General features: G+C 48.3%; 12 protein-coding genes across 12 annotated transcripts; 8 read left to right on the plus strand and 4 right to left on the minus strand.

Annotated features, from left to right (window-relative positions):
• Window positions 1-539: 539 nt before the first annotated feature.
• COCMIDRAFT_89958 (uncharacterized protein) lies at window positions 540-743 on the plus strand (the record flags this gene model as incomplete). The annotated part of the gene is made up of 1 exon (XM_007687821.1): window positions 540-743. A coding segment is annotated over one exon (204 nt), but the record flags the coding sequence as incomplete, so codon positions are not given.
• Window positions 744-900: 157 nt separating this feature from the next.
• On the minus strand, window positions 901-2,141 carry COCMIDRAFT_34971 (uncharacterized protein; the record flags this gene model as incomplete). The annotated part of the gene is made up of 5 exons (XM_007687802.1): window positions 901-938; window positions 989-1,158; window positions 1,220-1,251; window positions 1,303-1,412; window positions 1,466-2,141. 5 exons carry the CDS (start codon window positions 2,139-2,141, stop codon window positions 901-903), a joined length of 1,026 nt encoding a protein of 341 aa, XP_007685992.1.
• Window positions 2,142-2,933: 792 nt separating this feature from the next.
• COCMIDRAFT_24603 (uncharacterized protein) lies at window positions 2,934-3,401 on the minus strand (the record flags this gene model as incomplete). The annotated part of the gene is made up of 1 exon (XM_007687791.1): window positions 2,934-3,401. One exon carries the CDS (start codon window positions 3,399-3,401, stop codon window positions 2,934-2,936), a length of 468 nt encoding a protein of 155 aa, XP_007685981.1.
• An 817-nt stretch (window positions 3,402-4,218) lies between these two features.
• On the plus strand, window positions 4,219-6,150 carry COCMIDRAFT_34972 (uncharacterized protein; the record flags this gene model as incomplete). The annotated part of the gene is made up of 7 exons (XM_007687803.1): window positions 4,219-4,335; window positions 4,392-4,549; window positions 4,669-4,708; window positions 4,762-5,191; window positions 5,325-5,546; window positions 5,612-5,863; window positions 5,921-6,150. The coding sequence occupies 7 exons, from the start codon at window positions 4,219-4,221 to the stop codon at window positions 6,148-6,150; spliced, it is 1,449 nt and encodes a 482-aa protein (XP_007685993.1).
• A 1,420-nt stretch (window positions 6,151-7,570) lies between these two features.
• On the plus strand, window positions 7,571-8,783 carry COCMIDRAFT_24605 (lytic polysaccharide monooxygenase; the record flags this gene model as incomplete). Its single annotated transcript, XM_007687792.1, has 3 exons — window positions 7,571-7,574; window positions 7,936-8,709; window positions 8,773-8,783. The coding sequence occupies 3 exons, from the start codon at window positions 7,571-7,573 to the stop codon at window positions 8,781-8,783; spliced, it is 789 nt and encodes a 262-aa protein (XP_007685982.1).
• A 1,073-nt stretch (window positions 8,784-9,856) lies between these two features.
• Window positions 9,857-11,550, plus strand: COCMIDRAFT_34973 (uncharacterized protein; the record flags this gene model as incomplete). Its single annotated transcript, XM_007687804.1, has 2 exons — window positions 9,857-9,964; window positions 9,997-11,550. 2 exons carry the CDS (start codon window positions 9,857-9,859, stop codon window positions 11,548-11,550), a joined length of 1,662 nt encoding a protein of 553 aa, XP_007685994.1.
• Window positions 11,551-12,071: 521 nt separating this feature from the next.
• On the plus strand, window positions 12,072-14,461 carry COCMIDRAFT_24607 (uncharacterized protein; the record flags this gene model as incomplete). Its single annotated transcript, XM_007687793.1, has 2 exons — window positions 12,072-12,809; window positions 12,869-14,461. The coding sequence occupies 2 exons, from the start codon at window positions 12,072-12,074 to the stop codon at window positions 14,459-14,461; spliced, it is 2,331 nt and encodes a 776-aa protein (XP_007685983.1).
• Window positions 14,462-14,662: 201 nt separating this feature from the next.
• On the minus strand, window positions 14,663-16,739 carry COCMIDRAFT_90076 (uncharacterized protein; the record flags this gene model as incomplete). The annotated part of the gene is made up of 3 exons (XM_007687822.1): window positions 14,663-15,956; window positions 16,019-16,334; window positions 16,397-16,739. The coding sequence occupies 3 exons, from the start codon at window positions 16,737-16,739 to the stop codon at window positions 14,663-14,665; spliced, it is 1,953 nt and encodes a 650-aa protein (XP_007686012.1).
• Window positions 16,740-17,746: 1,007 nt separating this feature from the next.
• On the plus strand, window positions 17,747-19,697 carry COCMIDRAFT_3537 (uncharacterized protein; the record flags this gene model as incomplete). The annotated part of the gene is made up of 4 exons (XM_007687775.1): window positions 17,747-17,932; window positions 17,981-18,195; window positions 18,243-18,798; window positions 19,233-19,697. 4 exons carry the CDS (start codon window positions 17,747-17,749, stop codon window positions 19,695-19,697), a joined length of 1,422 nt encoding a protein of 473 aa, XP_007685965.1.
• Window positions 19,698-20,642: 945 nt separating this feature from the next.
• COCMIDRAFT_90133 (uncharacterized protein) lies at window positions 20,643-21,780 on the plus strand (the record flags this gene model as incomplete). Its single annotated transcript, XM_007687823.1, has 3 exons — window positions 20,643-21,174; window positions 21,387-21,470; window positions 21,620-21,780. The coding sequence occupies 3 exons, from the start codon at window positions 20,643-20,645 to the stop codon at window positions 21,778-21,780; spliced, it is 777 nt and encodes a 258-aa protein (XP_007686013.1).
• A 651-nt stretch (window positions 21,781-22,431) lies between these two features.
• On the plus strand, window positions 22,432-23,712 carry COCMIDRAFT_34979 (uncharacterized protein; the record flags this gene model as incomplete). Its single annotated transcript, XM_007687805.1, has 1 exon — window positions 22,432-23,712. One exon carries the CDS (start codon window positions 22,432-22,434, stop codon window positions 23,710-23,712), a length of 1,281 nt encoding a protein of 426 aa, XP_007685995.1.
• A 548-nt stretch (window positions 23,713-24,260) lies between these two features.
• COCMIDRAFT_34980 (uncharacterized protein) lies at window positions 24,261-26,789 on the minus strand (the record flags this gene model as incomplete). Its single annotated transcript, XM_007687806.1, has 5 exons — window positions 24,261-24,887; window positions 24,941-25,102; window positions 25,155-25,765; window positions 26,003-26,424; window positions 26,506-26,789. The coding sequence occupies 5 exons, from the start codon at window positions 26,787-26,789 to the stop codon at window positions 24,261-24,263; spliced, it is 2,106 nt and encodes a 701-aa protein (XP_007685996.1).
• Between the last annotated feature and the right edge of the window lie 95 nt (window positions 26,790-26,884).

Below are 26,884 nucleotides of genomic sequence, written 5' to 3' on the forward strand. Positions count from 1 at the left end.
CAGACAACGCGCTCAGATACACCGGCATAACCTTTCTCCGACAAGTAAACAAACACCACGTAAGCAGAGTAGATAGCTCCTTATCGAATACAACCTCTTGTATACCTCGCGATTGCTCCCCGGAGCGCAGCCCCTTACAATACTATAGTAATAATTAATATTTCGATTTAGCTTTTAAATCTCTATACGTTATTTTTCATATAGAATATTCATGTCTCATTCTAGCTATTTATAATATTCTGATTACAGAACAAGTCTTAGTAATCCATACTATGATTAAAATATTACTATAGTATCTTGATAAGATTTCTGCCATCTAATGAGATTTACTACTTAAGAAGTAGCTATCAGTAATTTAATATATTAAGATCTAATAGAACTTAATCTTTTATATATAAGTATGTAACAAAGCTGTAGCCATATAGTGACGATTAGCTAAAATAAGAGATTATATAATAAGACGCTGGTAAGAGAAGCTAGTCAAACGGAACTCTAATATTTATCCGCCTTACGTCTTCGGGTGGTACAGGTGGTTGTGTGAAGATACGGCGGGGGAGAGGGTTTCGACCAGCATTAGCACAGTAGACATTCTTATCCAGAAAACAAGGGAAAACCCTGTTTTCATGGTTTTGCTTGTAAATTGTATGCAAAGTCTTTCGTGTCTTTCAAACTCTATTAGTCCGATCCTTTCATTAACACGAAGGCTTCACATTAAGCCCCCAATAAATCCCCAGGGACTCTAAATTGGTGGAACTCGTCTATCACGCCACATCCATGTTCATCTCCTCATTCAGTATGCTTCCGTAAGCAAATTATTCCTCAATTCTGAACTTATCACTTCCACAAGATTGAAAGGCATCAAAAGTGACTGCCAGCTCCCAAGTATTCTAACCCTCTTCACTATCCCTCCAGTTCTTGAACTTCGATCATCGTTTTTCCTGTAACACTTGATTGGCGATAGTCTGAACATACGTCGTCCCTAACCTACCTGTGTTCTTTCCATCGAACAAGTCTAATAGGGCCTGTGGTGCATTTCCCAGACCGCCCTTGATAATGGTTTCCTTTCGCTTAAGTTTCCCTTGTAGGAGCCATTCGGCCAACTGCTCTTTTGCTTCCTGGAAACGATCGGGGTAGTCCAATACCGTGAAACCTTGCATACTATTGATATTTCAGTCTAGAGTGAAAACATAGTTGTTAACCTCCGAGAAAATCTACTCACGTGATTCGCTTGGCAATAATCATGGGATAGTTCTGGAAAATGTGAGCTAGAGGACGAAAAATAGACTATGGGTAGAGACTTACAATAAGGCCCTTTGGCTTGGCTCTGTTATATTCGCTCGTAGCACCGCACATGACAAATCTAGAATGGGGCTTTGCTCTCGAAAGGGCAAGATCGAGAATCTCGCCGCCAACTGCTTAGCGTCAGTGAAAGATTTAATCATGAGCAAGAAAATCAGTGACTTACCATTGTCAAAGTAGACATCAACCAAGTCTTTAGTAGTGTCGGTAAACTTTTGTGCAAAATCCGCGTCCTTGTAGTTTAGAGCAAAATCGAATCCAAGCTCTTTCTTCATTAGCTGAGCCTTTTCGCCCGAACCAGCAAGACCCAAAACCGTTGCCCCGTGAATCTTAGCAATCTGACCAACCACGCTACCCACCGCTCCCGCAGCGCCAGAAACAACGACAAAATCCCCCTTCTTGACATTTCCAATGTCTAAGATACCGAAATACGCCGTCAGAGACGTCAGTCCTAGAACGCCTAGATGGTCGGTCAGCCTGACCCCCTTGGGGAGATCAAGTGCATCAACATCCTTCTCTCTCATTAAAGCGTATTCTGTCCATCCACACATCCCGCTCGCATACGAACCGACGGGAAAGTTTGACGATTTTGACGCTGTCACAATGCCGATGCCAGAGCCGCGCATGACTCCCCCAAGCTCGATTAGCGGTGGCGCAGAGTAATTTGATCCATCCATCCAGCGGCGCATAGCAGGGTCGACAGAGAGGTAGAGTATTTGCAACAGGATCTCGCCATCATTAATAGACTCTGGAATACGATGTGTTTTGAAGGCAAATATTTGGTCTGGTACAACATGGTCTGTTGGACGCTCGACGAGGTGCACAGATTTGTAGAAAGACATAGGGGGTGAAAGACAGCGTGACAAAGCAAGGTAACGAGCTGGAATTTAAATGCTAAGTTCTCTCTGGGATGAGCTTATCACGCTATGGTGCAGAAAGGTAGTAGAGTGGGTTGGTGGATGAGGCTGCGTCGCAGTAGAAAACGAATATGAAATAAGTAAAGATGTGTTTTTGAGGCGCAAAGGGCCAGAGAACGTTTGAAAGATCCAAAAATGGCTAATATGTACCATGCATCTTCGACGCGGACAGACCTAATGTCCGAGGTCCGAATTTGTACTACTATGCGGATGCGGATGCCCCGATGCAGGTACCGTGCACGGACGCGCAATACTACTACTTACTTAGAACAGACCGCTATCACATCATGGTATGCAGAGCCTGCGGAGCTAACGCCACTCACGGAGCTAACGGAACTTACGGACATGAAAACTACGTTCTTGCACTCACCCCATGATGTGAAGGTTTCAATTTACATGTTTCATTTTAAAGACCCCAGAGCTCTTAGCAATAGACTATTCATGTTATATCACATGCGCACGCGATGCTAAGTGGCAGGGAGCTAGGCACCGTCAGGACGAGACAATCGTTCACAGTGACTAGTCTTCTACAAGAACCATCTGTGCAATTTCTTGTGCCGGTGTAATAACGAAAGATTGTCGATGAAGATCGGAAGTCATAAGAAAGGACAGTAAGAATACTTCTACAAGAATAAATTGTCGATGTCTTGCGTTTAATTTTCCATACAGTAGCATCAAAACACGTTCGCGTAAGTAACTCTTGAAGTTTCCCTATTTTTACTTGTTTGTATTTGCTTTCAAATTCTCTATCGCCCTTTCCACCAATGCCTTCATCTCCTTCGCCACTTGGGTGTCAATAAATTCCAGGACGCGAGTTATCTTTCCTTCTTCACTAACATCCAAAATGAAGATATACTCGCGAGTGCGGATCCACTCTGCTGGATCACCATCCATAACTTCTGGACGAAACTGTGCTATAGCAGTAGCCCAAATAGTGATTTGACGTTTAGCCTCGTTCACATGAATCTCTTTGGGAGAAAATGGAAGGCTTGTAAGGATTGGCTTGAGTACGTTGGTCATATGAGTGGAAAATTCAGCGTTGTTCTTTGGCAATATGTTGGCCGAGGCAGGCGCAAAGACGGTCATGCATGTTGGAGCACGGAAAGAGGTGTCTGGCGAAAGAGTATCGAACGACTTGAGGAAGGTCGAGGCGATTGCCTCCAAATCGGAAACTGTTGGTGCCATGCTATGCCTCTGGAGCGTACGGCAGATGATAGGGAAAGATAGTGATGCAGTTGATTGGGTGTAATGGGTGTAAAGAGTTTGGGTTGGATCTCGACCAAAGGAGTCATTTTGTAGTAATAGTACTAGCATCGTATCGTCGATGGTGACTAGCTTCTTTCATGTAGTCTACGTGGATGTTTTGTCTAGACTTCATAAGATCGACACTTTCTAATAAGCAATGAAAATAGTAGCGTGCAGACGCAACCTTGTCATAATGTTCCCTGTACGATACTAACCTTCCGAGATCCGTGGTCTGACAAATGGACGTAAGGGCAATTGGTGTAGTGGTATTCGTCACGTTCCGAGACCGTCTTCATACTGCCAAGAAAGGTGACGCGTGGCGCTAAAGCATGCACATAGTCTCGTGCTTGCTCTTTGCGTTCCATGTTCGGTCTTCGGTCTTGAGTTTACAGCGAATCTCCACCAGAACGGTAGAAAAAGGTAATTTAGGATGAACAGCAGCCTTTCTGTTGCAAGGTCTGTCCTCGGGTCAGATGAGTTGTACAAACTCACCGGCACTCGCTCTTTACAAGTATCCGGTGATACCAAAACATGCACTCTTTATCCTGAAATGGACTAGCATCATTGGCGTACCAAGCACACGGCCCATCTACTGCTGGGCTCCGCAGACGTATGCCCTCGGTAGTAGTGATGGTATTTAGGGTCATAAGATATTTAAAGCCACCGTCTGCTCTGTTCCAGCACCTCATCAGTCTCCCTCAGTTGAGAATTGGATTCCACTAACGTATTCATTACACTTAATACTTATCTACACACCATGTCGAACCAGAAACTGGAAACCATGGAAGACTACAAGAATATCTTCCACTGGGCAGAAACCCAGAAGGATGGAACAATCCCCAGTTTCGATACTAGGAAGAATGACCCTTATGAGGTGAGGATACTCGAACTTTTACTTTGGATATCTCAAGGCTGACAGCGTCTTCTCAGTACCAAGCTGGAATCGGAAACCATTTCGTCTCTGAAGCTGTTCCTGGAACGATTCCCAGAGGCCAGAACCAACCTCGTGTGGTAAGGTTTGGTTTGTACGCTGAGCTGATCTCTGGTTCTGCTTTCGTCGCCCCTAGGCATTTAAACAAGCGATCTTGGTAAGATTGGAGTCGAATCTAATTCTAATCTCAAAATGTCCCCAGTTGCAAACGCAATACGAATTACTGGAATGGAATTTTGGGGAGGTGGATAATCAATGCTAATCAAGTTTTCAAAGGTTCTACCGTGCTAGACCTTCGCTTGCCCATAAGGGATTCGTAAGTTTTTGTTGCACATCAAAAATGACAACATTCAGGGCTGACGGCAACAGGACCAACTACCTGACAACAAAGACATTGAATCCTGCTTCCTCCCTCTCAACCCCAAGATCCACGTATCCTCCGCACAGATCGCATGGCGTCCGTTCGAGCTCCCAACTACGGGCGAAGTTGACCTCATCGATGGACTTAAGACTATTTGCGGATCCGGTGACCCGTCGCTGAGAGAGGGTCTTGCTGTGCACATCTACGCATGCAATAAGAGCATGGACAGGCGTGCTTTCGTCAACTCGGATGGAGACTGGTTGATTGTTCCTCAGGAGGGTAACTTGGACATCCAGACTGAATTTGGTATGCTGTATGTGCAGCCTGGTGAAATTTGTGTCCTCCAAAAGGGATGTAGGTTCAGGATTGGTGTTGAGGGTTCTTCAAGGGGCTATATTACTGAAATCTGGGGATCTGCCTTTCAACTGCCCGATGGCGGTAAGTTAACCTCTTCCCTCTTTCTTACCTTGTATTGATTGGCTCCCCCACGTCTCTCTCTCCTCCGTTTCTCCGTGTGGGGTTAGGGGTTCTACGCTCACGCAAAGAGAATCAATGCTGATTTGGACATTAGGCCTGGTTGGTTCGAACGGTATGGCTAACATCAGGGATTTTCTTTCCCCGGTTGCTAAGTACGATATCGACGACAACCCATGGGAGATCATCAACAGGGTTAACGGTAGGCTATTCAAAGCAAATCAAGACTTTAGCCCATTCAACGTTGTTGCCTGGCAAGGTAACTACGTCCCCTTCAAGTACGACTTGACAAAGTTTGTTGTTGTCGGTTCAGTAACAGGTGCGTGTCATCCTTTCAATGGGTTAACATTAACGTGCCAATACCCTAATACCAACGATACATAGTTGACCATTTGGACCCCTCAATTTTCACCGTGCTCACTGCGCCATCCCGGGACCCCCTCACGCCACTTGTCGACTTTTTGGCCTTGGGCCCACGCTGGGACGTGACCAGCCACACTTACCGCCCACCAAGCTTCCACCGCAATGCCGCTTCCGAACTCATAGGCCTGATCTATGGTGGATACGATGGTCGTTCAGATGCATTCAACCCTGGAGGTATTTCACTGGATAGTGGATTCGTCCCTCACGGTATTTGTCAGTCAAACTCGTTTCGTACGTGCATAACAAGCAGCAGATACTAACATTAAGCAGCACAAGAAGAGTACGTAGGAGCAGTCGAACATGAAGCACCTGTTCACCAAATCTCCAAGGGCGCCATGGCATTTATGGTCGAGAGCGCAAGGCAACTCACTATCACCGACTGGGCTTGGAATCACGAGAACAAGCATTTGCACAACTCCGCCATGTTTGAGGCTCTAGAAGACAATTTCAGTAAGCATAAGGACGAGATTGACCAGATTCTCCAGGCAAATCAGAAATAAACCATATTTAGTTTACTAGCAAGCAATTTGATACGAGTATAGGAATTTAGTACCTTAGCTACTAGTCATACATACATAAATAGGGATATTGATTGTAGCTTTTAGTTTCACTATCCATAAAGATTTAGAAGAGCTATAGCAAGGCTTTATTTAATCGAATGACGTTATTCGTATCGAACCAGCTACCCCCATTAAGACTAGTAGGATGGAGATGTCGCGCGTTGTACGTAAAACCGTGAAGCCGGCTGCGACGAGCGGCGTCACTTGTTCAAATGCAGCGTTGATCTGGCGCGAGTACGGTATACCCATTTTCGCCTTCTTTGCTTTTGCTTATTTTCCCCTAGTTAGCTTACTTTTGTCGTGAGTAGCGGTGGAGCGGCTTTTTCTTTCATTTGGGCGCTAGGGGAAAAGTGTTGAGCGTCGTTCAAAGGAGCGATGACAAGGGGGGTGAGAGATGGAATTGTATGAGTGTAAATAGGTCTGCTTGTTTGCTCTTTGTTACAATAGTTAGATAGCGAAACGGACCGATTTTTTCAGAAGAAGCAAAAGATAGCGGGGAAATGGCAACGGTTCAGTAAGACTTTCAAGATGGGGTATGGTGGGTATGCGAAAGTGGGAAATGGGCCGCTGACGTCATGTTTGCCGAGTTGAGGGGCAGGGATAAAAGGGTGTTGGTTGGAGGGAAGACGAGGGTAGCCTTCCATAGAGAATCCACGACCCGGACCTCCATAAATATGGATTATTAGATACAGTGTTAGGAGTAAGATAGGGGTGTCGAGGACTGTCTAGCGGACAACAAACCGATAATAGGTTAGTTGGATAGTATGGAAAACTTTCGATAAGGATAAGGATTACGCGCTAAGTGCTGGCGGAATAATCTACCTAGATTGTGGTAATAAGATAGATGTATACAGAAAGTTTTCGCAGACTCGATTAGAGCTGGCGTACGGTTGATATTGGGCGCAGCCAGGGTGGATCGACATAACCTGAATCATTTGGAGATCATACAGTCGATCAACTACTATCACATTCTTTGCAAGCTAGAGTCGAGCCACCGTACGTAGTAGAATGAAACCCGCCAATAATGCAACTGACTTCGTTCCCTACCTTCATTTCAGTTACCCATGAGCCATCTTGTCCTAGCCAGGCTAGCCAAATGACTTCTCTTCTCCAATTTGAAACTCGCGCAATCGCTCCAATACAATCTTCCCTTTTCTTGGACCACCTGTGAATGATCTTGAACACGTATGTCAGCAACTGCTACGCGTTGAAATAATGCATTTGCTTTTGAACATTATATATTCTTGACAAACAATATCAACCGAATGAAGGATAGTCTTGGAGCTTCTTACCAATTGTGCAATCACATACTTTCACTCTATTGCTGTTGCAACATGGCAAGTGCGGGCCTAGACCCGTGATGTGTAAGTTGTGATAAAATTCCATTGGAGTAAAATTATGCAAATAGATTATTTGCGTTATAACGGCTTCATTTCAGTGCTATGCACTTATCAGAAAGTTTACCCAACCAGCCAATCAAATTTTGACGCTGACTGCCTTGAGTAGGTGATGATCATTGCCCAGCCAATCTAAAACTCCACTAGCACTTATTAACCACACCAAGTCCTCAACCCATGGTCATCAAACCTGGTGTCAGTTGACCGTGTAAAGAATTTAGTTCCGGCATAACTGCGAATAAGTACTGCGCGAAGCATCTCATCACAGGATATATTTCCAAAAACCATTAGTTGTATTTTGAGTCACCGTTGTGCCACTTGTTATTAGCTATTTTCCCTCACCAAAATTCTAAGGTGTGCAAAACAGCAATTCTTAGCGCTATCCTGGGCTCAGTAACGACAGTCTTTGGACATGGATGGATCGATGTATGGAATATCTCAGGAAATACTCATACCGGTTTCAATCCTACAGCTGCACCATGGGTTCCTGATCAAGGCACTATTGCCTGGCCAGCTTGGAACGACGACACAGGCCCAGTCTACAGCAAAAATGTCAACAATCCTGATATCATTTGCTCGATCAATGCTACGAACGCCAAAATATATGCAAACCCTGTGGCCGCGGGCAGCAACATCACCTTGCATTGGACTGTTTGGCCAGATTCTCATCACGGACCCATCATGACTTATCTAGCAGCCTGCAATGGGGACTGTACTACAGTGGACAAAGCCAAACTCAAGTGGTTCAAGATTGCCGAGCTAGGTCAATTGTCTCTGGGTACAGGCGGTGGCAAGGTCGGAACTTGGGCTGATGGTGTACTGCGCGCTGCGAACGGAGCCTGGTCGGTTACTATTCCTGCTTCTATCAAGGCCGGTGATTATGTTGTTCGCAACGAAATCATTGCTTTGCATTCAGCGTACGATGTCGGCGCAGCCCAGCTCTACCCGCAGTGCGCAAATATCAAGATCACAGGAAATGGCATAGCAACTCCTGAAGGAGTGGTAGGAACTTCCCTCTACAATGCAGAAGATCCTGGGATCCACTACAACATCTACAATGATGAGTCGAAGCCAGTTTATCCTATTCCTGGGCCCAAATTGTGTAAGTAAAAACATTCTTCCAACTATCATTTAATCATAGAATATTATCTGACGTTGACGGCAGGGACTGGCTGATTTCGTATGCTCAACAATGGCTTAGGTGATTTGGGGATGGATTTTCACATTATTGAACATCTATAAATGCTCAGAAATAATGCGTCCTAGGATGACTTGCACAGCAAAAAAGTATATATCCACTCGTTTCGTTGGATTTTGTCAAGTAACAACACTCGTCTTCCTACATGTTCACAATTAGTGGCTGGGAAGCGAGGTATGCACCCCTGCCGCCCCCCTGTATGTTCCGTCGTATGTGCCAACCCGCAGTACATGTGAACATACATACATACATACAAATCCATGTACCATCATTTAAGAAGCCTGCAAGACAGCTATAGAATACCTTTCTATCCGATTGGCTACTACTTCTGTTTGCTGACATGGTTTGTCTCGAGTGACTCGTCGTAAAAGCAGAATCCCAAGCTATAGTAGCAACTACATAGTAAGAAGAACACCTTAACGCGGTGCAGATTAAGCTACCCGCCGTAATATCGATTGGGATACAAACACCCCTTACTGGATGTTCCGGCGAACTGCGCCATGTCTGGCGCTTCAAGAGATTTTCGATACTCGGGCCGCTGCACTTGCCTTACTTAGATTGCTGACGTTGACTTCCCCGCGCGTTCGCCCCTTTGCACTTTCACAGCAACACTCCGTTTCAAGCCGTACATTAGTGCGCAAGAGACCGCCGACGAATGTCATTGGTTATCAGGCATGGAATCTAGGATGTGTGATTTCGTCAGGCACGGTTGGGTTCTACCTACCTTCAATTCCAATATGAAACGGTTGGTATGCCGTGTTGCTGACTTAACGTTCCGACTCCAACGGCATAGGGGCATGAACGCATACGGCAATGTCATTGTCTATTCTACTTACGGACCGAAACAAAGTTTAGTAGGTTATCACATTGTTGCTATAACAGGCTTAGCATGTTTCAAGGAGTTGCATGAACATTTGGAGGAATTTGTTCAAATAGCCACCAGAGGAAGGAATCAATAGAGTAGCAGCTGAGCGTTTCTTACACTTATTACTCTCAGGAATATCTCCTGCTTCCGTTCATTTCTTCCTTGCCGTCTTCACTCGTCTTGAATATGAGGCACATTCACCAATTACTCGCCGTCGGAGCGAGCTTGTCTTCAATCGTACAGGCCGTCGATACTGTCGTCGATGTTGGTTACGCGAAATATCAGGGAGCTGTCGTTGACTCCAAGCTGGAGTATCTGCCTGGAAGGGCATTCAGTACGCTGCACCACCCGTGGGAAAGCTACGTTTCGCAGCGCCGCAGGATCCCGTCGTTTCTGGTCTCATCAACGCTACTACACACGGTGCAACATGCCCACCCAGTCGTCCTGATGACTGGACTGTTTCTGAAACCTACTCACGCTTTCATATCGCTGAAGACTGCCTCTATTTGAGCGTGTATGCACCTTCCAAGGCTACCACCAAGTCGAAATTACCAGTTGTGGTTTTCTTCCAGGGAGGTGGTTTCATTTCGCAGTCTAGCGCTAACTGGGATCCCACCGAAATTGTTGCGGATGGCCAAGTCGTATTTGTTCAATTCAGCTACCGTGTGGGCCTGTACGGTTTCCTCAACGGCAAAGCGGTGAAGGAAGGAGGTGGCGATGTCAATGCTGGCATACGCGACCAGATCAAGTTGCTCGAGTGGGTCAAGAAGCACATCAGTCAATTCGGTGGTGATCCAGATCATGTTGTTCTTGATGGTGTCAGCGCTGGTGGAACATCTGTTGCGCTCATGATGGCGGCAAATACGGGCAAAAGGTTGTTCGTAGGTGGCATTATGGAGTCAGGCCCTTGGGTAACAATGCGTACGCCAGAGCTGGGTGAGGAGCAATATCAATGCTTGCTTCAGGATAAGGGTTGCGCCAATGCGACTGACGGCCTTTCTTGCCTACGCGCGCTCAACGAGTCGGCCATCCGATCTTCCAACTGCTGGTTCAATCCCAATATCGACGGGGAGCTATTCACTGATTCGCTCGTGAACCTCTTCAAGCAGGGCAAGTACGCCAAGGTACCGACTATCATGGGCACTTGCGCAGATGAAGGTACCAGGAACGCCCCACAGAGTCTCAACACCTCAAGCGATGCAGCGAAATGGTTAGGAGGCCAGGACCCAAGTCTAAGCAACTCTTCCATCTCAATCCTTAGCGACCTCTACTTGAAGGTGACGAAGCCCGCCTTCCCTGGTAAAGGACTCTTCTGGCCTGACGCCTCCAATGCGATCGGTGATATCGGTAGCCATTGCCCAACACGGAACATCCAGAACGCCATTGCACGCGACAACGTGCCTACATACAATTACAAGTACAACGTGCTGGACCCAGCCGACCAAGCATCCGGCTTAGGCGCCTGGCATACCGTCAACGTCTACGCTTTCTGGGGCTTAAAGCGCACTGATGGCCAAGAGCCAGCCAGCTACTCTACCACCAACAAGCCCATCATCTCTCAGGTACGCAGCTACTGGACAAGTTTCATTCGCAACTTGGACCCCAATACCGACCGCGCCACTCGTGCTGCTGAGTGGAAGCCGTACACTGGTGCAGACTCGCGTGAGAGACTGCTCATTCAGACGAACAACACGAGGATGGAGCGTATGAGCCCTGCACAATCACTGCGGTGTGATGTTGTTACGCCAATGAGCAATAACCTCGGAAAGCCAGTTGGAAAGGGTGTTGTAACCGAGCTTGATGCGAAGTTGGCACAAAAGGTGGCCGGTGCAAGTGAGAGTACTGCGATTGGAAAGAGGAGGATGGCATCTAGATCTTAAGTCGGGTTGAAGTAACGCGCCTAGTCACGGTCATTGTCGGTAGAAGAAGTGATAGACTACTCAAAACAAAGTGCATATTCATTTCTTGATATTTCCTTCATACTCTCATGCGTAGGATTGATCTATACTCACTCGAAGTGCAAGGAGTGAAATTAATAACGTCGAGGCAAGAGAGTGAGTACTCGGGAACCAGTTGTGGCGTCACGTGACTTCGCGTCAGCCGACAATCCGACACGCGCCGGCTGCCTGGTGGCGTTTCTCCACTCTTTCACCAATACGTCTTCAGCGTCTCCTTTCACTAGCAGCCCCAGCGCAGTATAAATAGTTGCAAAATCATTGAGCACACAGCGCTCGAAGTGCAGCTTATCTAATATCCTACATTTACTTCGTCCCTCACGATTGAGTCGTAGTTTTGGATATTGTGTAGTATTTGGTCCAACGTAACTGGAGTATTCCTATAAACAACAAGAACCCCAATCGTCATTTTTTCTATTATTAACTTGCAATCGCGTTAGACTGCGATGTCGGACCTCGAGCTCTTAGCTAAAATAACTTATTTCGAGGAACAGGCCCTTCTGAATTCCTCGGACGACGGGCCATATACCGCTAACGAAAGTGTGCTTAATCTTGAACGCGCACTGGAAGAATCAAAACCAATACTAGTACCTTTACTACTTAGTCATTCGGGCAGCTTCAATGGGCCAACACCTCGAGAAATACAGGCACAGTTCGAAGAGCACACAGAGAGACGACGCACTTCTAATCGGCAAATTAATCAAAAGTTGACTCGATCATCTACGGTACCACCAACTGAGCCCGCCGAGAGTATTCAAATCTCCAAGTCACGCAATGGTCGTAATGTGGGTACGAATAGCGGCAAAAGCCGTTTAAAGAGGACGATATCTCTGTCCCAAATATTTGACAAAGAAAGTATCCCGTTTTACAAACGCGCGGGCGCCATCCCTCGTGAGCTCAAAAGCGGAAAAACTGTGAAGCCTGCCAATGATATCAGGCTCTTCTCTGAAAGCAAGCAATTGCTCAAAGAGAAGATTATCTATTTCTACCCTAATGATGATATCTCCATGGCACGACGAAGACGCATACACAAGGTCATTCAACTTGGTGCTGCATGGGCGGACAAATGGAGCGACAGTATCACACACGTCATGTTCGATGATGGGACTTACACATATACTCAATTGGTGCAGCATCTCGGTAGATCAATACCTCCAGTACGTGAACTTCAAGCTGGCAATACAGTAAGCTAACAGATAATTAGAACGTCGCGGTGGTCAAGTTCGATCCGTATGTGCCGCAGTGTATTAATCGTGGGGAGCTCTTAGATCCTACCGTCTCATACTTTGTTGCAAAAGGTGCCCAAGGGGTAGGCGGACTTGATCAAACACCGGGATTCTCCAATATATCAAATACGTCGCAGGGCTCGCTGAAGATAAAATCCCCCAAAAGAAAGAAAGCGACACAGGAGACACAGAAGACCGATTCTCACCCCACTGAAGAAAGCGTACCTTCCACTCATCCCTATACAGATGCAGCACCCTCAAGTCCTCTCGGAGAAACAGTAGAAGACAGCTTCATCATGTCCTCTCCAGGGGCTGCTATAGTCCACGGAACGATGGGTAGAGATCAATTTGGGGATGCCCTGTTCCAAGCCATCCAGGAGGCTAAGTCCCTCGCATATCTACCAATTGATGAAGATGAAGAAGGAGATCAGCTTAATTCAAGAGGTGTGGACACCATGGAGGACTCGAAAACGGATCAAGAGCTATTGCCAATGGACACCGATTATCTCAAAAGACTCAGCGTTTTGTCGAAAGCATCAGCGTTGCGAGACAAGAAGTTATTCAACATGAACAGTTTCCAATGTATGGATCCAAGTGCCAGTAGCCACATTTCATGGAACCCCAATGCCCGAACTATCCAGATACTAGAAGAAATGTGCAAGTACTACGACAGCATGCAGGACCAATGGAGAAGCCTAAGCTATCGAAAATGCGTTGCCACACTGAAGAAACAAACGGTCAAGATCACTACTGCAGAACAGGCCGCAAAACTCCCTTCTATCGGTACACGCCTTGCCGCAAAAATCGAAGAGATCGTGCTCACAGATCGTCTCCGACGACTCGAAAGTACCCGCCACAACCCTCAAGACGTAGCCCTACGTTTGTTCCTCGGTATTTATGGCGTCGGCCTTGTCCATGCTAACAAATGGATCCAAGCCGGCTATCGCACCCTCGAAGATCTCAAGACCAAAGCCACTCTCTCTGAAAACCAGAAGATCGGACTCGAACACTACCATGATTTCAACTCCCGCATCCCACGCGCCGAAGTCGAAGCCCACGGCGCCACTGTCGCCGCCGCACTCAAGGAAATCGACCCGGAATTCAGTGCAACGATAATGGGAAGCTACCGCCGCGGAGCACAGGACTCAGGCGACATCGATATCATGCTATCACGACCCAACATGTCACCTACCGCTATGAGCACTACCGTTTTTGAAGTCCTCATCCCACATCTCTTCAAGACGGGCTTTCTCAAAGCCTCGCTAATAGCGTCCCGTTATAGCGACTCTAGCAGCTTAAAATGGCACGGTGCATCCTGTATCCCTTCCTCCACCGTCTGGCGCAGAATAGATTTCTTGGTCGTTCCGGAGCAGGAAACGGGTGCCGCGCTGCTGTATTTTACGGGTGATGATGTCTTCAATAGGAGTATGAGGCTATTGGCAAGGAAGAAGGGTATGAAGCTTAATCAGAGGGGGTTGTATACGGATGTTTTGAGAGGGAGGAAAGGGGAAAAGTTGAACGATGGGGTGTTGATTGAGGGGAGGAGTGAGAGGAGGATCTTTGAGATTTTGGGCGTGCCGTGGAAGGAGCCGAGTGAGCGGATTTGTTAGGCGGAGTGAGGCATGAGGGTTGGATAGGGTTTCGCTTGGACAGTGGATCTGGAGAAGCCTGAGCTGCTGGGATGAGTGATGAGTTTGGGTTCCTTAGTTGATTTTAAGAAGTATTGGTATATCTATCGAATATCTCGGATAGTATCGACCTCGTAACAAGTATGTATATTACACTCTATTTGTCTAGACTTTCGTCGCACACTACTTTTGCTCTGCCAATACCTCTTCATGCTCCATATCAACATCCAGATTTCTTTTCTGCTTGTCCACACTCCCCATACACAAGGCGAGCAGATAAATTCCATACATGACCTTTCCTTTCTCCGCCTTTCGTCCCATCTTCCCATCCTTTGCCTCTTTCTCCGCCTTTCCAATCCACACATTCCCCATAAAAACTGCCGCCACAACCGCCAATCCCATAAACGGCAGCACGGAAATCAGCGCCCACATGACTGCCTTGGCCGCCGCATCCTGCACCTCTTTCTTGACCACTGTCGGAAGACTATCCAGCAGTTCCAAACTCGGAATCCCAGAGCCACCCAGCGCGGCACCATCTGTGTGCCGGGCAATCTGAGCCAGAAAAGTAGAAAGCTTGTTAGAAAACACACTTCCCATCATTGATATACCCACCGTCTCGCCCAACGGCAGCATAAAAGAAAGCAGTGACTGCATACTAGATACGCGAGTCGACCATACCCCCGCCGCATGCAACGCCACAGGCATAAAGCGCAATCCTGTGCCCGCGCCAGATACAGCGAGAAACACACTGACCATTGTTGTATGCCTGATGGACACGGAGTACGTAAGCAGCGCGAGTCCCACGGCCTCAACTATAGACCCGATGAACAGAGGGAAGAATGTCTGGCCTGGCCATACATTGCACATCAGAGCAGCAGAGTAGACACCCACGCCCAGACCGGGTGTATAGTATAGCAACTGCACGCCAGCCTGACTAGGCGAGTACCCCTCTGCAAGCTGCCAGTAATACGAAATAAAGTAAAACGCGCAAACCATGCTGATTCCCGCGGAGAAATTGATGATCATGAGGAGCGAGGTGTCCTTTTTGCGGAACAGGGTAGAGGGTATCATGGGGATTTGGTGGGGGAAAAAGCGCGACATGGCGCGGTTGGGGGCGAGGAGGTACTCGTGGGTGAAGAAGAGGATGCTTAGGATGGTGCCGATGATGAGGGGCAGGATGACGGCGGGAGAGGACCACGCGTATTGGGTTCCGCCCCATTGCGTCGCGAGGATGATGCAGCCGACGCCGAGGATGAATGTTGTGAGGCCTGGCCAGTCGATGATTGCGAGGCCGGATATGTAGGTTCTGTGATGTGAGGTTGAAGGTTGAGTTGTTGCGCGGCCGTGAACGAGTTCTTTGCGCATGAGCACGGCGATGAGGACCATGGCGAGGACGGCGACACCGATGGGGAGGACGAAAATGTAGCGCCAGCCTGCGTCTGCGAGGTGGCCTCCTATGACCGGTCCTACCGCGTAGCTGTTCTCGAAAAATCAGCTCTTCAAGTCAATTGGAATGCTAGGATGTAGGAAAGGACTTACCTGCACCCACTGATCAACGATAATATGGAATTACCACTTGAATTCTCAGCCAGCGTCGTACCATCCGACAATATAATCCGGCTCAAGTTCATGATACCCGCAGCACCTAACCCTTGCAATGCCCTCCCTACAAGCAGCATGCCCCAGGATTGAGCAGAGGCACAGAGTACACTGCCTATCATGATCCAGAACATTTCGAATTGCAGAGCAAAGTGTCGACCGTAGATGTCTGCTAATTGCCCAGACATCGGGATGAATGTAGTGAATGTCAAGGTGTAGGCTGCTACGATCCAATTGAAGCTTCCGGAGAGCTTGTCTGGAGGTGAATGTTAGAAAGTTTGTTTGTAGTTACGGAGTTTTCTTGAAGGACTGACGTACCGAAATGGGATGAGATGAGCGGAATGGCTGGAGCGACAATGGTGACGTCCATAGCGGCTAGGAAGTTAGGTAACACAAGCCCTAACAGCAACTTCCATCGTCGAATCTTGTTTTTGCGATCTTGAGATTTTTGCTGTGCTGTCTCTTCTGGAGTTATGAAGTTGATATGGCTTCCTGTTGAATCTTGAGAGGTTCTGTGGTTGTGATTGTTCACGCCATCTCGAACTTCAAGCGCTGACGCGCACTCAGGCACCAAGTGTGAATCATCTGTGGTAGGAACAGCCTTTTGTGCTTCGCGTTCTCGGAGCTTTCCCCGGATATACTTGAATAGGAAGATAGCCATTCTGAACTATCTGTGGGGATACTGAGAAAAAAAGAAAGAGAATCGAGCTGAATAGGTTGTAATATCACTTACATTTTCGGATACCGCTTTGTTTAATATCTGGTTCAATGTGGTGGGGCATTGTGGCTGTGGTGAGTGCATCCTTAACTGCAATGCGGAACTCACGGATCTAAAAGTTATGGCTTTATCCAAAGGTGCCTGAAGATGAGCACCTTATCCTCTTCGTATTGCTGGATGTGTCTAGTAGTCGGCTATGCCTAATTAGGCGAGCTGGACGAGCCAATCGCAACACTGGCCTTGGCACAGCCCGGGAAATACCCAATTGCGATTGGCAAGCCGCAGCCACGCCGATACGAGGCAACCACCACTTTGTGTCCGGGCTGTGTTCATAGTAAGGGTATCTCATATATGCAAGGCATTCAAGCAATTTGAAGTGCGACCAAGCAACGCTTAGCTCTCTCAAGCATTGCGTTGCTCGAAACACTCGGTGGCTTCTATGCTGCGCCTCCACCGTCATTCCAATTCAGATTAGATGCAACTTTCGGGGTTAGGCTTCACGTAAGTTACCCCATGGCAGTACAAGACCCATAGGCAGACGCAACCAGGCTAGCCATGTAGATGCCTAGGCAAAAGTGGGACGCACATAACTTTCTCCAGGCACTTAATGATGTTGTCGATTTTCTAGGTATTTCGTTGCGCATCCATTATCTTTCAGATTGGTTTTAGAGGGTGAAGTCGTGCTTAGAACAGTAAGTGGGCTGTGATTCGACAGGTTGCAGGGCGCATTTTGAAACCTCGAGCGAAGTCTTGATATTGATATCGTTCGAAGATTTCATCAAGAACGGGATGAGCGAAGTTGCGACGTCGGGGTTGATACTTTCAGTAGTTTATGCCAAGCCGGGGTTCAATGATGTACTAGCCCCCACCCCATAAGAAGTACATAAGCAAGCTCGCGGTCTTTGTGCCACATCTCCGTGTCGCTGTACATCAAAACCAAAACATCAGTCATGAAGCCCATAATAGCTGTCCCTGGAATCGCTGCGCTCATCTATAGAGCGTGGTCGCGGAACTCGCTGACTCCTGTTGGCATCCTGGCGGCATTTGTGACAGCCGTCATTCATACCGTGCATCCTTGGAGCGTTTTCACAGTGCTTCTTGCCGTCTTCTTCTTAGCGGGGAGTTCCGTTACTAAAGTATGTCACATTTTTGCTTCAAACCAGACGGTAAATAACAAGATATAGGTCAAGCATGACATTAAAGCAAAGCTTACTCAGTCCGCGACTGGTGCATCCGGTGGAGAAGGTGCGCGCAACCATATCCAAGTGTTCGCAAACTCCGGTATAGCTTCGGTTTTAATACTGCTTCACCTCTGGCAGCTCAGGAAGGATGGACGATATGAAGATGAGGGACTCTGCTGGACTGGAAACAGTGATATATTGGTAACAGGCATCGTAGCGTATGGCATTCGACTTTGGCCATGGAATTGATACTGACGTGCATTAGAAACTATGCCGCAGTCGCTGCAGATACCTTTTCATCTGAACTTGGAATCTTGTCGAAATCCAAGCCACGCCTGATAACCGCTCCATGGCGTATCGTCCCGCCTGGCACAAACGGCGGAGTGACCACGACAGGTCTTGGTGCGGGACTACTCGGCGCACTGATAATCTCCCTCAGTTCTACGATGTTCATGCCATTTTGCAAAGACTGGAGCTTTGCCGAAAAGACAAAGTATACTCTTGCATTGACAGCAGCTGGCTTTAATGGGACACTCCTTGATTCTCTTCTAGGAGCTCTCTTGCAGGCTAGCGTGGTTGACGTACACTCGGGCAAGGTTGTTGAAGGTGAGGGAGGAAGAAAGGTGCTTGTACACAGCAAGGAGGGCGTTACCAAGGCCACCGGTACGGATGCGGCAGGATCGATCAAGGCTTCGAAAGCAATGTTGAAAGCCGGAGCAAGTGGAACGGCCGTTGCAGATCCGCAGCATGAGAGCAGGAAGATTGAGGTTGGGAGTGATTTGTTGGACAATAATGCTGTTAACGTACTCATGGCAGGTCTGGTGAGCTTAGGAGCTATGTTGACTGCAAGGGCTATGTAATATATAATTTCAGTAGAAACGCAAGCAAGCATTCATATTCATGGGCACGGGCACGGGCATGATTTAGTGTGGGCAATGTGTGTGGGTGTGTGCCTATGAGTCGATGTAGCATCAAACCTCGAGCATTTGGGCCAATTGCCAAGACGCTAGTGAAGCGCGTCACTCCAGGTAGCCTAGAGCTCCGTTGATAGCAACTGCTTGACAACCTGCCACTCGACATCCATACCTTACCTTTGACTAGTCCGACGACTTGAACAACCGAATTCAGCGAGTTCGGTACATCGATTGGCCGTACATCACTCTCACAAACCCCGCGCGCCACCGAGATTCAAAATGGTGGGCTGCCCAAAGGCACATACAATACATACATACATTCAATACTTACACATGCTTAGTCTCTCCGCTTCGTCCCCAGCAAGGCGCACCCTGCGCAAACTACGCTTGAAACCTCTGCACCTTCGGCTCCCGGCGTCCACGATACCCTTCGGTCTCGCCTTGGCCACACATCGGTAGCACCCACCGCTTCGTCGTCATCGACAGCACCAGTTGCTCTGCAATCTGCCCATCCGCTCGAGGCCCGCCTTGTTCAGTGGCGCGAGACCCAAGACCGTCTGAAGATGGAGATGCTGAGGCGGCAGTTTGGCATTGCCGAACCCGTGCGTAGGGGTATGGAGCTGAAGATTGCTGAAGCGGGGGAGTGGAGACCATTAGCACTTGGTGGAAGCAGCAGTGTCCACAAAGATATTCTCCAGGGACGGGATTGTGAGATTGGCTGGGAGGACGTATTCACGGGCAACGAGCTGCGGGAAGTCCCAGACTTCCACACGGAGATTGAGAAGAAGATGAAGATGAACTGGTAGAGGCTTGCTACATGACCAGCAAACCAAGGCAACTGTACACTGCCACCATAGACGATAACACGGCTCGAGCAGGTTGTTCCCGTATCAATGGTCTTGGCGGATCACAAGGACATAGCATCCACCCACTTAGGGTTAAGATTAACGAATGAAGCGATGAAGCCAAAATGACCATGGTATTGTGGTGCTTGGAGATGAAGGTATGATGGCATTACAAAGTCGTGATGTACTAGATGAAGGAAGCAGTGGCTCTTCAGCCACCAGCCTGCCCCACGTGCCCAAAGACCACTTCCTCTTGTCAGCTTGGAAAAGCGGCCAAGGAGAGCATAGGAGGGAAGCACGAGTCGACTCAGAACTGTGAAGATGTGGCGCAGAATGCATGCGATAACGCGACGAGTGCTGAGTGGGTGCGGCCAATCATTGTAAAGGAGCCAGTGATGCAGGGGCACGCGCTTTAACGACAAGTCCAAATATGGCATATTGCGGGTTTTGTAGGTGGGCGAGCAGCAACAACGGGGGAACCAGTGTTTGCCGAGACGCATTTGGCATGGCGATGCACCGTGAGGCAATGGACGGCAGCCCGGCAAATGGAGAGTGTGTAGTAGGATGTGTACGGAAGACGAGATATTGAGGCGGTGCAGAGCCGAGTAACAGTAGCGGGCTGTTAGTGGAGACGGCGGGTCGTTCTTGCCGCATTTGCGGATTGCGGAGAAGGAGAGGGTGGCCGCGACGGCGACTTCCCAGTCGCGCACGGCCGGCCAGCCTTCTATCGTCCACGCATGAGCCCTTCAGACGCCTCACCACTACACCATTTTTCCCCCGCTGCCATTTCTCTTGTTGCGACGTCGAGGCCGACCTGCGAGTCGCTCCCAGCCCCCCGTTCGCCTTCCATTCGCTTAACTTGCCCGCAATCGCATCCGTCGCGCGAGTGAAGTCGGCCGGCCAACCATGTCGTCCCCAGCCGATCAAGCCTCCACGGCACCACAAACTACTCCACACCAACAGACCCCAGGATCGCGGCCCCAGAGCAGGAACGAGCCTCCATCGACAGGTTCGGTAGAGATGAAGACCCTCGAGGCCTCTGGTGCAACACCAGCGCCTACAGACACGACCACGCACACCACAGACGCACCCGCTGTAGCTCCAGCAGCTGCATCTGCAGAGCAACCTGTCGAGTCCAGCACCTCAGAAGATGCGCCCGTCGTCCCTTCATCTCCTGGAAAGCTCACGCCCCCTTCTGCGCTAAATCGCGCAGACACTGAGGCCATCGGTCCGTCGACAGACACACCGGCCGCAAACCCAGACAACACGAACGGGCCTGTGCTAGTAATAATGCTGCTTCTCACCAGCGGCGCAAGGCATCCGTACAAGATTGACGAAAAGTACCTGAAGAAGCGCAGTGTCAAAGTGGAGAACATGGACCCATACAACATCAGCGTCTATACACTCAAGGAGTTGATATGGCGAGACTGGCGGGAAGGTACGCATACACTTTTCTCTACAGTTTGTGCAAGAGCAGGGTGCGCTCATCACGAGTAAGCGGGGCGTCAGCCGTGACGCGCTGCTATGCTGCTCTTGGTGGCGCATTGTTTGCACCTGCCCTCACCCAAACAGCGCTGGGGAAGAAACTGTGGCTCACAGCGCATCGCATCGCATTGAATCCTGCATTACAAAGCTAACTCGAATGAACAGAGTGGGAAGCTCGGCCCACCTCGCCGGGATCAATAAGGCTCATTCATTTTGGTCGCATGCTCGACGACAAGTCGCCACTCAAAGGTAAGGACCTCATTCTGGATTACGCCAGGGGCATTGGCACAGCTTGTGCGGTTCCTCAGCTGGTCACACTAATTGGTCGATCCGATTTGAATGCATTCCTTGCATGAAAGACATGATATAGCCCCTGTCAAGCATTCACTAACAAACAGCAGAATGCCGATTTCAAACAGATACCCCTAATGTTGTTCACATGACCGTCAAGCCACAAGAGGTCGTCGACGAAGAAGAAAATGCCAAGATTGGCAAATCTGGGAACCGGAGAGAGAGCGACGACGAGCCAACAGCTACCTGCCGTTGCGTCATCTTATAAAAGTACTCGTAATCATGCAAGTCTTCTGGTCAAATCATCACCTCACAATGACACTTTTAGCGACTGTCAAAGTATATACAAGAAGCAACAAGAGCGAGAAAAAAGACCACATCGATCGCTGGAATTAGTCCCTTTGCGTTCTCCTTTGCGTTCTCTTTTGCGGCTATCATAGTTGGCCGTTGCGAACGGTATGAATCGTGGCGTTACACGAAGAGGTGGGCGTTTCTTTTCCAAACCAACCTATTCTTTTTCTTTTTTTCCTCACCTTGTGCATATGGAGTTTCCGTAATGGCCCGGCTGGTCTTGTAGCTGGTTTAAATTATTGTAGTGTATAAGTACGTAGCCTTTCGTGAGGAGCATTGTCGTTTGGGAGGAAGGCATTTGGGAATAGACCATGTTTGAATATTCCAACACCCACCACGCTGTGCAACATGTTCTGGTCTTCTTGAAGTGGCTTACTCATGATGGGGCTAGGATTGTGTTTACTGTCATGCATTGCATCATGAGATCAGATCGCGGATATGGGCCCTGGTGATCCCGAGACTGCGTTCGATGCCGTCATCGGCAAAGCTTCCATCAAACCCCGACCTCTCACCACCCACTTTCCCTAGCAACCCCACAACATTGCGACTCTATCACACGTAACCAAACATGGTGCTTGAAGATGCCGACAAGAATGCCCCCGAAGGCTTCACAGACGATCCTTACCCATCCTCGAATGATCCCTACGCATCTTCGCCTGCCCATCTAAACAATGGCAATCGCTTCGACGCGACCAATCTTCCGCGCCCATTACCCGTCATAGGCACCTTCATGGGCTTCTCTGAACGTGCTGTCCGCTTCAAAACCGAAACAACGCTCAAGTTCGCCGAGCGCAAGGTCGGCCGCCAGCTCAATCTGGAAGAAGCGCAAGCGCTCGCATTCCACATTTATAAGCTTGAACAAACAAAGAGTTATTTCGCTGCAACAGGCGCTGCCGCTGGAACATGGCAGTGGTATCGTACATGGGATAAGATGAAATATCCATTTTATCAACCCAAGGTAGAAGACATTGATGTAAATAAATTCGGTCCAGTCCGTGGACCAATGGCACAGTTTGCGCGACACTCATGGCGATTTTGCCTCTACGTGGTCGTAGCAGGGCAAATGGGTAGTATAATCGGCCAGCTCATCGCGCAACCCCTTGCAGCGATCAACACAGCCAATGATCCCAAGCTGGAGCATTTTGGCGTCGAATTGAAGGCTTCGTCGCACGCCGAGGGACAGAGGAATGTACAGCAAGGACGTGAGATTGAAGAACGGCGTCGAGAGTTCCAAGAGCAAGTGAGGAATCGTGCAGGTGGGGGTCCATCACCACAAGCCAGATGGGGTAAGCAGCCTCCCGCACAACGTGACGATGCAGCCGATGATATGAGTCCGACTGCCGGTAATGAAGCATGGGGCTCTGAATCTACTAGTTCAGAGACCTGGGAGTCCTTTTCCAACAGTAGTTCATCACAGTCGCCTCGGCAAAGGCAACAGGCACCGCCATCTACAGGCTCTTGGAATCGTCAACCTCCACAGCCGTCATCATCTTCCTCTTCTTCTCTTTTCGACGATGACGATGCCTCCCCCACAGGTGGCCTCTTCCAAGACGAAGTGAAGAATCCGCAATCCCAATCCCAATCCCAATCTCGATCAGGCGAGTCATCCTGGGACCGTCTCCGGCGCGGCGGCCAGCCTGTCCCACTTCAAAAACCACAACGGCAGTCACCGCGAAGACCAGAGCCCGAACGCAGAGAGGGGTCTACACTAGGTGATTCGTATTCGTTTGTGGGCGACGAAGAAGAAAGGAATAGGGAACGTGAGCGTGCGCAGCGGGAATTTGATGCCAGGATGGAGAGGGAGAGGCAGGGGAAAGATTTTGATGGGGATGAGGAGAAGAAGTGGTAGTGGAAAATACGTTGGTGAATGTTTGGAAGATGTACGGCCATGTACAATGTTTTGGAATAAAGTCGATTTTATGGGCACCAGTGAAGTCTCGAACAAGGGTTGAATTATGTTGCGGAATGATGTATCAGCAGAATTCATTGCATGATGTAAAAATTTACTTCAGCTCTGTAAAAAAGAAAAAGAAAAGACCAGTCTATTTTATCGGTGAATGATTCAAAGGATGTATTCGCGATCAAACGTTCTTTCACACTGTAGTGCACCATTCACAGCGGATTATTCCTTATCGGCTTCAAGGAGTGCATAACCCAGCCCACATAAACAATTACACTAGTGGGCAGGTAGAGTAATGTGTAGTCAAAGCTGCGACCCTCTTTAGTTCCTGAGCACGAGATTTCTGGCGTCGTTTTATATTCATGTTTCCTTTGTGCAGCGTATTGAGTGTGAACAGATTGGTATTACGGGATTAATCATTAACACGAGTGGAATACGTTCATCAGTGAGTTGGATTAGGGGGAAAGTCGATGTCTATTGCTACTCCCTCTGCGCCTTCAATGCCTCTCCGAGCTGTCCAGTGCATCAGCTTCGCGCACCCTCCGTTTGGGTTTCGTATGCAGTGTTTTGCCAGTTGCGGTGCGGACTAGCACACGGGGATCATGCGAATTAGTCTTTTGTCTGCGGCTTGGCCAACGCTTACTGTGCAACCATAGGTCAGAGCGGTGAGCGTTGAAGCGGCGTTCTCGTTTTGCTATTGCAGCGATGTTGGGGTCATCTGCCCTCTCTTCGTCTGTTTTGTGTTTGATGCGTTTCCAAGGGAGTTGGGTGGTGGGCCGTTTCATCGTGACGTTATTCTTGAGCTTGCGGATTCTATCTACAATGGATACATTTCCGTAGGCGGCTACTAGAGATATCGCACCGATGGTCGCGGTGACGGGGAGTGCTATCGCCCAGAAAAGCGCCTGGTTACTGTTCATGTCCCTGATATCCGAGGTGTTCATGCCAAACACCGAGGCAATAAACGAAAGAGGTAAGAATATGATCGTTGCGAGCGTGAAGATGAGAATTGCTTTGGAGTTTCCTTCATCTGTGATCTCGATGTTGTGTCGTAGCGCTTTGGCGGCTTTTTCTAGGTCGTTTCGAAATTGAGAAAACAGATTCTCTACGTATTCATCTCGCCACTATATGTAAGGTATTAGTTTTTCATATTTCAGGATGTTCCAGTTGCACTCACGTCTCGCTTGGTTTCAATCTCATTGACTCCAAGCACTTTCCAGAGATTATATTCGGTCTTATATTGTTGCATGTATACAGACGCAACAACTTCAATCTCCTCATCTAAGAGATATAGCTCACGTAAGACTGTCTTCGAAGGCTTACGGCTGGCTTTGAAGCGCTGTAATTCTTAGAATATGCCAAATCGGATATATGGTTATTTGAATACATACCAGAGCAGACAGATGATCCCTGTATAGCTCCAGGATTGACATGTCCCACATAAGCGGCCGTCCCATGAGCTCTGAGAGACCCAGGTCGATAGTGAACTGTGCCGAAGCTTTGAAATGGAATATTGCCCCCGCATCATCGCCAGTGTGCGTCATGAGTAAGAGATCGTCCCTTGCTTTTGACATTGCAAGGTCGGCAAGAGTAGCGAATATTTCCGCCCCAGATTTGTCATGAACATGTTCTTGAGACGCAGCAAGAAGTCGAGGCCCCGCTGGCGCAAATCCCAACTCGCAATGAACATTGAAATTGTATGCTGAGTAGTACAAAAATTGGAAAATCTTCTCAGCAGCTTTGACTAGCGTTGAACGTGAGTAATATCCGTCATTGAGCTCTTGCGAACCATTGGCGACACTCTGGCGCATGTCCACAGCCCTTGATAGCAACTTTTGCACACGTCGATTTAAGGTTTCGAGAAATTTGAGCAGACGCTCCGTTGCTATCTCCAGATCTGCGTCCACAGTGGATACAACCCAATGCTCGAGCGATTCTGAAGTGTGCTCTACGTCAACGCTTCGTTTAGAAACATGTGCCAAACGAGGATGGCTGATTGCTTCTTAAATACTGGAATATCGGCATTTGTTGTCATAAGTATCCCAATAAGAGACTGGAATGTCAAGGTTCGCTAGTGAGTGCATTGTTGAATAACCACCCTTCGGTAAGTGCCTCACTATATACATTGGAGGACCGCCATTAGTATGGCCTTTTTTTGTGGTGTACACAGGGTTTCCGTGATGTTTTAATTATAGCCTATGTGTTTCAGTGATAGTGTCAAATCCCAGAGAATTTCGACTTACCTGATCTACAATTGAGATTGAGCCCCAGCATCGATCTACAAGTGGATATACACAATGTTTGGGCACGAATTGACCAGCTAAGGTCTTCACACCATTGGCGAATATGTTTCGGACAACAGATAATCGTGCCACCTGCCATAGAAGTACGTCTTGCCCAGAAACTTCCCTGTTGAAGGCTGTATTCTGGAACGAGCTCGTTGGTGAAGGAGGATAGCTTTCTGACCCCCCCTCACCGTATGTTTCGAGATACTGTATGAATTCCTCCAGGCGGGAAGGCGGGTTTGTCAGAACTTTTGAGTCGAGTTTGACATAAACATCACTGATATGTTTCCTAGGAATAGAGTTCGCACAGATAGTTGTTTGATGATTGCCCTTCTGCCAAACGACAAGAGATGCGGCACAAAGACCCGCTTTCAAGCTTTCGTGGGGTCAGTAGATTCGCTTATCAATGATACGTAGAGTAATTTGTATCAGCACACCATGAGAATCCATCCGATACGAAGCTTCATTCGGGGATTGAGAGTCTACTTCGTTTTTCTTATCATCATAGGTAGTAGGCCATGCCAGGAAGGGTGGAACACGCAACTCCTCGTTGATACGCTGCGTTGCCTTTTTATAACTAGAGTTCTGAATCTCTGGGTGCGGTATTGATTCGATAGGCTTGGATCCTTTTCTAGGGGCTTTGTCGGCCTTCACGCTTGTCCGACATCTGCCTCCGCGAAGGTCGTCAATTGGTAAATCAGGATTTCGTGGATTTCGGTCAGCACCAAATATCCTGGACATGTCAGTCTAGACCTTTTAAGCTGAAACAGATACAAGACTAACAACTGACATTTTGTGAACTGTAGCATGTGCCTTGCCATCTTCTTCATCAGAGT

The sequence above is a fragment of the Bipolaris oryzae genome, assembly GCF_000523455.1.
Source record: "Bipolaris oryzae ATCC 44560 unplaced genomic scaffold scaffold_34, whole genome shotgun sequence".
Lineage (NCBI taxonomy): Eukaryota > Fungi > Ascomycota > Dothideomycetes > Pleosporales > Pleosporaceae > Bipolaris > Bipolaris oryzae.